This window comes from Haemaphysalis longicornis, unplaced genomic scaffold, assembly GCF_048455015.1.
Source record: "Haemaphysalis longicornis isolate Haplotype H1 unplaced genomic scaffold, Haemaphysalis longicornis Haplotype H1 scaffold_6, whole genome shotgun sequence".
Taxonomy (NCBI): domain Eukaryota; kingdom Metazoa; phylum Arthropoda; class Arachnida; order Ixodida; family Ixodidae; genus Haemaphysalis; species Haemaphysalis longicornis.
The window spans coordinates 71,705,041-71,713,245 of record NW_027526407.1 but is presented as its reverse complement, the minus strand read 5'-3'; the positions used below and the strand labels follow the sequence as shown (position 1 = coordinate 71,713,245).

Sequence of the window (8,205 nt, the reverse complement as noted above, 5' to 3'; positions counted from 1 at the left end):
CGTTCCCCAAAATGTCACTGTGCCCAGGCACCCAGCAAACTATTATTTGGATGTTGTCAAAAGAGGCCAACAATATCGACTTGATGAGATTATTTAGAACCATATTTCTACTAGGTCTCCGTGTCCTAAACGCTGTGGCAACGCGAAAAAAGTCTCTAAGAACAATTGATCGTTTTGCTTTCGCTTTTATAATGTGGGTAGCGGCAAGTAAAATACCATGTTCTTCCACCGAAAACATGCTGGCGTCAATGTTCATTGCTTTTGTGCTATTAAAGTTCGGCACGTGAACAGCGTATGACACAGGGGAAGCAGGCTTCGAGGCACCTGTGTAAAAACAATTGTATGGGTCATTGTACTGTAAATACAAACGAATGTTGTAAAATCACTTCTCGGAGCGGGTTGTTTTTGCTAAAATCATTAAAGGACACATCGCAAGCAATGGAGGGATAATCCCAGGCGGAAACAACATCTCCAATAGAGGTTTCGTAAGTTTCTTGGGATGAGATCCGTAGTTGTTCAGCTGGCAGGCTGACTTGAAATGGGAAAGGTTTAGGAATTGACGGGCGGTTTAAGAACAAGTTTTAAGCAGACAACTCATTTAAAACATTACCGCACGGGTGATTTTGAATCAGTATTTTTAGAACTCGCATTGACTGCAAACATTTTAGCTTAGTGTCAAAATGCTGCGCTTTTCTTTTGATTACATATACCCTCTTAAAGCTTATCCTGTCCACCTGCATGCAGAGCCTGGAAGATGGTTTATCGTTTGCGCTTGTGTCCCATTGTCATACGTTGAAACGTCGAGGCTTCCGCAAAGTTGTAAAGCCCTGCCACGAATGTTTACATAATGAGTGTTGGCGTTGATTGTGGGGATTTTCCGCCTTTTATTGCACATATAAGGTACGAGCAATATTCCGTTCCATGTGCAGGCTAAGAACCTCCGGTGCGATGCAAAACGTTAGTTAAACATATGCATATGCCACGACCCACCCTTAAACCGGCCTTAAAGAAAAGAAACACTCTTATTTACGAAAAGAATGCGCAGAATGAGGAAATAAAACATTTTACACTAGAAAATTACGATTACTGAGAAAAATTAAAGCCGTTCCACTCAATGTGAAAGCTGTCCGAAGTGCAGAGCAGTGATTCGCCATAATGGGCTGTAGCGCCTTTATACGCTCACTGCTACCACCCAACGCATTTCAAATTTCCCGCCTTCGCAAAACCCGCCCCTTTTCCCCCCCTCGCCTGAAACTGCGCCAGCGGGAGTTCTGTTCTTTTAAGTGCGAATGCACTTCTTAAGCGACCCTGAATCACGCGTCCACCGCCGTCCGTCCGTCCGCACCACATACCCACTCAGGGCGATTGGCCAAGAAGAGTTCTGTGACAAGTGTGTGGCGCCCCCCCATCCCTGATATTCGTTGGCCGCTAAGTTCAGTGGCCCCACCAGGCTCGGTGGGCAACCTTGTGTGTGGCCGGGCAATAAACACCTCCGAGGACGGCTGCTCGGGGGTCAGTCACCGTCACCACCAGCACGCTGCATGTCGTCTCTCGGCTGGAGGGTACCCCTACCCTCCCAGGTTCACGAACGCGGGACTAGATCGTGACACTGGCGACGAGGATGGGATTCGTCGCCACTGACGCCACTCGTCGCCACTGACACTGGCGACGAGGGAAGAAGCCCGCGGAGCGGCCGAAGCCACCGTGAACGCCGCCACCGAGAACGCCGAGACACCGCCCCCTCAAGCCAGCCGCCATTACGCCATGCCGCTGTACGGGAGGCTCGAGCCGTTCGAGGGTGAAGGGTCCGCCTGGCCGGTCTACGAGGAGCAAGTCGGCGTGTTTTTCCGGGCGAACGACACACCCGAGGCAAAACAGCGCGACATCTTCCTGGCCAGCTGCGGGACCCGCGTCTTCGCTCTCCTGCTCGACCTGCTCAAGCCGGCCACGCCGCACGAGAAGTCGCTGGGTGAGCTGCTCGCGACGCTACGCTCGCACTACAGCCCGGCTCCGTCGACGTTAATGGAGCGTTTTCGCTTCAATAACCGGAGCCGCCGAGACGGAGAGACGCTCGGGCAGTTCGTCGCAGCGCTGCGAGGGTTGGCGAGCGGCTGCGCCTTCGGGGAGCAGCTCGACTCGCTGCTCCGGGACCGTTTCGTCTGCGGCATCAACGACCCCGCCATGCAGACGCGACTCCTGGAGCTTCCCGACCCCTCGCTGGACGACGCCGTGAAGGCAGCGCTGGCGATGGAGGCTGCGGCCAAGGACGCGGGCGAGCTAGCGCGTGCGGCCGGCGCACCGTCGGCGGAGGCGGCGGTGAACAAGATGGCGGCACGGCATGGCAGGTGCAGTCGCTGCGGTGGTGACCACCCCCCCTCCCAGTGCCAGTTCGCGCAAGCGGAGTGCTTCGCGTGCGGAATAACTGGGCACATTGCTCGGGCGTGCCGAGGGGGGACGACGGCGGACGGACGGAAGCAGCAGCCGGCGCCGAGCACAGGTTCCGCGCCAGCCCACGGCCGAGGGAGTCGGCGCAAGGGTAGGCGGCGGGGGCGTGCGGCAGCAGCTTCGGGTGCAGCGGCTAGGCTTCACGCCGTGGCCGAAGACCCGCAGATTTTCGACATGTGGCACGCGGCCACAGTGCAGCCGCCGGTGCCACCATACTGGCTGACTGTCGAAGTCTGCGGGCGCCCCATCTCCATGGAGCTGGACACAGGGGCCAGTGTGTCGGTCATGGCCGGGAAAGCCTTCAAGCGCACCTTTCCTGGCGTGTCCGTCGAGGCGTCGGGCGTCATGCTGCGCAGCTACTCCGGACAGCTCGCCCAAGTCGAGGGTCAAGCCCAGGTCAGCGTCCGCCTTGGCGACAGGGAGGCCACCCTTCCCCTGTACCTGACCAAGGGGCCGTCACCGACGCTGCTGGGCCGGAACTGGATCCAGGCGTTGGGCGTGAGGCTGCCGGAGTACCAGGAAGCAGTGCATGCAGTGGCAGACGTCCCCGGCCTCCTGACCAAGTTCGAGGCCCTGTTCCAGCCCGAGTTGGGGACATTCACCGGCACGGCGGCAAGCATTCAGGTGCCAGAGGGAGCACTGCCCCGTCCAGCCCGACTGCATGGACGGTGTCATCGAGCAGCTGCGGCACCGGCGAGAGGCCGGCACCAACGGCGGCGGGGTGCTGGGCACCAACGGCCGCCTGCTGCACCTGGTGGTGCTGGGTGCCAGGGCCAGCGCCCAGCAGGTGGCACAGGCTATGCGGCAGGTGCTCCCGCAGGGTTTCCGGCTCGACGACAAGGCCCAGTACGCGCTGGATTTCAAGATCGACGGCGACGTGGGCCTGCCGCACAACTCGTTCCACACGGAGCCCCTGCCCCACAGCTGCCTGTGCGTGTACACCAGCCAGCCGGGGCTGGAGTACATCCGCGAGAGCCTCGAGAAGACCCTGCTAGCCAACCTGGAGCAGGAGAACCGGCTGCCCTTCCACGGCCTGCCCCTGGTCATGGTGTTTGCGGGCCAGGGGGACTTCCTGCGCGAGGAGGTCGTCAACCGGGCCAAGAGCCTGCAGTGCCCCTTCGTGGACGACGGCGGCGGCCTGGACCCCGTGCGGCTGGAGCAGGCGCTGTGCGCGGTGGTGGAGAGCATCGAGCGGCTGCACATCTACCAGGCGCTGCCCACGGTCGCGGGGCCCCGGCTGGACATGCGGCTGATGCTGTGCATGCTGTGCGGGGACCCGTACGCGCCCGAGTAGGTGCTTGTGCCCCTGCTGGCGCAGCCGGGCTGCCTGGCCACGGGCCCGCTGCACTGCCTCAGCCTGGACTCCTTCAAGGGGAGCCAGCTTCACCGACCGCTGCCAGCACAGCACCAGGGGCTGGTGCTACTCGCGCCACTGTGGCACCACGCGCAAGTCCTTCGACACCGGGAAGGCTGACAGCTGGTGCGAGTGTGACACAGGCAGCACCTAATGCTGCCACAACGGCCTCGACACCTGTGCTCCGGCGGAGTGAGAGGCTGCGGAGACCTCCGGACCGGTACTCGCCGGGGGGACAGGTGTTGTTTTGTGTTTGTGTAGGACAAACAAACTTGGGGGTGAGGGGTGTGACAAGTGTGTGGCGCCACCCATCCCTGATATTCGTTGGCCGCTAAGTTCAGTGGCCCCACCAGGCTCGGTGGGCAACCTTGTGCGTGGCCGGGCAATAAACACCTCCGAGGACGGCTGCTCGGGGGTCAGTCACCGTCACCACCAGCACGCTGCATGTCGTCTCTCGGCTGGAGGGTACCCCTACCCTCCCAGGTTCACGAACGCGGGACTAAATCGTGACAAGTTCCTAATTTCTTTAGCACATACCCACTTAGGGCGATTGGCCAAGAAGAATTCTTTCGCATCACCCGTGCATTCCCACTTCCCCATCGACGACTGCTGCTTCGCCAGGAGCGGAAGTCGGGGCGAGTACTGCGGCGTCTACCTAGTCGGTCACGTCTACGCGAACCTTGTGTCGCACGCCGTGTCCACCTCGCCGGTCAGGGACGAGTCGCCGTACAGTGCCGTCTACACCGACGCGTACTCGGGCGACGGAATCGTGGTCGTCACCCTCTACCTCGCGCCAAACATCTCGCGCGACGACGTCGTCGAATACGTGGACGCGGCGATGGAGAGTGTGGCCAGGCGCGTAAAGCCCTCGGACCCGGTCGTGGTTGTTGGGGACTTTAACGTGGACGTGTGAAAGGGCGGCGAGTGGTTGATGGAATACATGCTCGCCAACCACTCCATGACGTGCCTACCGCTAGAGGCTCCCACCACTATCAACGGCAGCTACATCGACCTGGCCTTTGCGAGGAACTGTCTGATACGCGCGGTCTTGCAACAACTCTTGACCGTACATTTCAGTGACCACAAGGCGGTCATAATGACCGTCAACTACAACGACAACACCAACAAGTGGTGAATAAAGAATACTGTCGTTTCACTTTACTTGCGTGTGTGTGTGATCTCCTCGAACATACACTTTAATTCACCAAGATTTCCAGAGAACGACTAACGGGGTGTGTGAATCCCCACTTGATCACGCGGGGGTGTTAAATGCAACTAACGGGCGAATGCCAACACAGTTCAACATAACTCCCCCTCATAGCATCACCCGTGCATTCGCACTTCCCCATGCTCCCCTTCGGGGAAATGCGGGTGTTTTTTGTGCTCGCTTTTCCTCCCGCACGAGTCGGCGTTGCACTGCCACTTTTTTAAAGACGATAGCCTTTCTTGGGCTACTTAAACCCAGAAATTTTGGTCTGTCTGTACTGTATGTCTGTATGTCTGTCTGTCTGTGACTCGATTCAGCCACCCGGCCAAAGTAAAACAATGCCTGCGCAATAGTCTTATATAGTCACAGCTAAATCTACCCGTCTAAGCTTTGTGTAATGTTCATACTTTTCAACATTACTGAAGAAGAACAAGACATTACGTAAATATAAGACAACTAATTAATACAGATGTGATATTTGCAGTGTTCCTTTATAAAAATCATACATGCTTGATTTTTGCGAAAATAAATAGTTCATCAACTGCAGAAAAAATTTCACTCCGCCGTCGCTTGCTGTCGCCCGTGCCCCCATAGCTTCTGGCGCCATTTTAAGAAATCAACCGGCAACAGTTACGAAATGTTCCACTAGATAGGTTTCACGTTCTGCTTGCAACGCACGTGGAGTAGGGAAGCGTGGTTCTATAAGCGTTGATGTAGGACGCCTCGATTCACGCGCGTCTTCGCCAGGTGTCTCGATGCCAACGCTGCCGCGTTGGTATCGAGAAACCCGGCTTGGAGCAGTGGAACGCGGTAAATTTAAAATGATGTTAGCAAATCTTTGGCGTCTTTACCTTGGGAGGAGCGCGACGCAAGAGGAACAACATTAGATGTGAGCGGGAAAGCGAAGGGAAGCATTTACGTTGACAAAAGTCGATAAAGACTATCGTCTTTTGTCGACATTTGCAACGAAAGGAGCAGATACGCGGCCAATTCCTTCGCTTACTATCGCAAAAACCAACCATACGAGCGTTCCTAGCTAAATGAATGCGGGCGCTGCCAGTTAATTATGGATATTTTGCCTCAAATGTACCTACAGTTTTCTTGGCGCTATAAACAACGGGGAGATGTATGACAAGTGCCAGCGGTTCACAAGTTTCTAATGTTTATTACTACATAAACCATTTGGCTTTCGAAGGCTCTAGGTTACACTGCTACGACGGAACGCCGTGTAAAATCCAAGTTTAACCTATGAACTCCGGTCGTGCGTCCTTGCAATATTAGCGTTCTCAAGTCGCGGCGGGAACATCCGGAAGATGCCAAAGTCTAAGTCATCTATCTAGCAATGGCGCCAGATTTCCACGGCAGCAGTCTTCACACCTGCCACCGGGTTCTAAATTCGGACTCGGGAGAATTTATTGCTGACAGAGGTGCATCAGCTTAGAAGGCAGGGCACTGCAGCATTCGCTATTTATTTATTACTGGGGTTTACAGAGCGCGTACGCCTTGTCTGTTCTTTTGCTGTTTTTACTGGTTGGCTTTGCTGAGTAATTCTGCTAGTTTTTACGTATATTCCAACAACTGTAAAGTAAGGTGCTAAGGATTATGCCGGCCAAAAATATGCTTCATGTTCCGCAAGATCATCTCTACGGTAGCGTGTAATAATTCGATTTTCGCAAAACTCCGTGTCAGAAACGCACCTCCTTCCCGGGATGCCACACTACCAGCTTTCTGCCACACGAATTAGGGACATCTTGGAACAGCACGAGTTTCCACGAAGCAAATACCGTCCCCCCCTTCAGAAATCACCAAAGAGGAAGCGACACAACTGCGCTGACTTCAAAGAAATTCATTTCCACATGCTGACCAGTGCTGACAAGCGCCGACCTGGAGAAGCAGCCTGGCCTGGTGACCCTTGCCGTTCATGCTGCGGCAGGACATAGATTCCGGGCTGGGGCCGTGAACCAGCCAGGATAGTCATTTCTAGACCAACGCAAAAGATCCTTCCCTGCCCTACACACTTGTGGCCAATAAACATTTATTATTAAAAATGAGTGGTGAACAAGTTTTCATAAAGGCCTCGAAGTTTAATTCATTATTTACCATCCCGAAAATGGAACTGTAGATCTTCAGGATTAAAAGAGCGCGCATAAAGCAGGGGGTATAAGAAAAGGCTCCTGAGGAGAGGCTGCTGTTTACGTAACTATCTCTACAATTGATTTACCAAAAATAATTTTACTGCACTCACACTGCTTATTTGTTTTGTGTTACAGCGTGAATTTTCCGTTATTCTTTGCCGCTTTCACTTTATGTTCGTGTCTTAGCTTCGTGAAGCCAGCTTACGAAATGAGACGAAAAAAGAAGCCGTCATTCGAAAATATTACTTCTGTGGCGTTTCAGCTCCTACATTTTCAATGGCCACAGGTGGACTGAACCTTATCCGATAAATGTTGCAAACTCCACTGGAATCGTAAAGTCTAAAATCGACATATATGAAAAATATGACCCGAGTATAGTTCCAACAGTTAGGAAGCACGTCCTAGTACTAAAGAAGATTTTTGCTGATGTTTATCACACCAAACCAAAAAAATCAGAGAAATTTCGCGTTCAGTGCAAAAGGAGAGAGTCTTACGTGAGTCTTGTGCTAGACGCGCTGCCGTGATTTGTTATTTGTTAATGTGTCGGGTCTGGGAGCGTCAGGGCAAAAAGCAAGTCCAACGTCGAAATCGTTTGTCAGAGGTGCCTGCCCACGCAGCGCTTTCTCCGCCGCCTTCAGCTCACGGGATGCATGCCTGCTTGCGCAGCATATTTTATGGATATAAGTAGAACACAAGACAGGAAGCATAGACCGTCCGAATAAGCGCGATCCCCGCGATCTTCGCTGGCAGTCAGAATGGGCGTTCTAAGTTTTGCCCTAATCCTGCATCTTGCAACACTCCCGTTGCTACATGGTATGTACTTATGTTTTTAATGTTGAAGTTTCTGGCCGTTAGGTGTAATATCATGCTTGCCTGATGTAACTTGTAATCGATGTCGTCCACTGAAATACCAGCACAGTATGGTGGATGGCTGATTACACATTTTTTAATACGTATAATAAAACCGGCTGATGTGTGCGGTAGAAAGTGATTAACGGAAACTTTGGGCATAAAATTGCAGTACCGTGCAAGTTTGCGAACTCCATAAAGTAGAAACGAATGTA

General features: G+C 53.9%; 1 protein-coding gene across 2 annotated transcripts in view; it reads left to right on the top strand.

Moving 5' to 3' along the window:
* Positions 1-7,863: 7,863 nt before the first annotated feature.
* The window catches only part of LOC144141646 (venom metalloproteinase antarease-like TpachMP_B), a 38,521-nt gene continuing 38,179 nt past the window's right edge, over positions 7,864-8,205 (top strand). For both annotated transcript variants that reach the window (XM_077673185.1, XM_077673184.1), the window contains exon 1: positions 7,864-7,954. In XM_077673185.1, the coding sequence (XP_077529311.1) occupies positions 7,897-7,954 (58 nt within the window). In that variant the 5' untranslated portion in view covers positions 7,864-7,896. The remainder of the gene's footprint in view (positions 7,955-8,205) is intronic.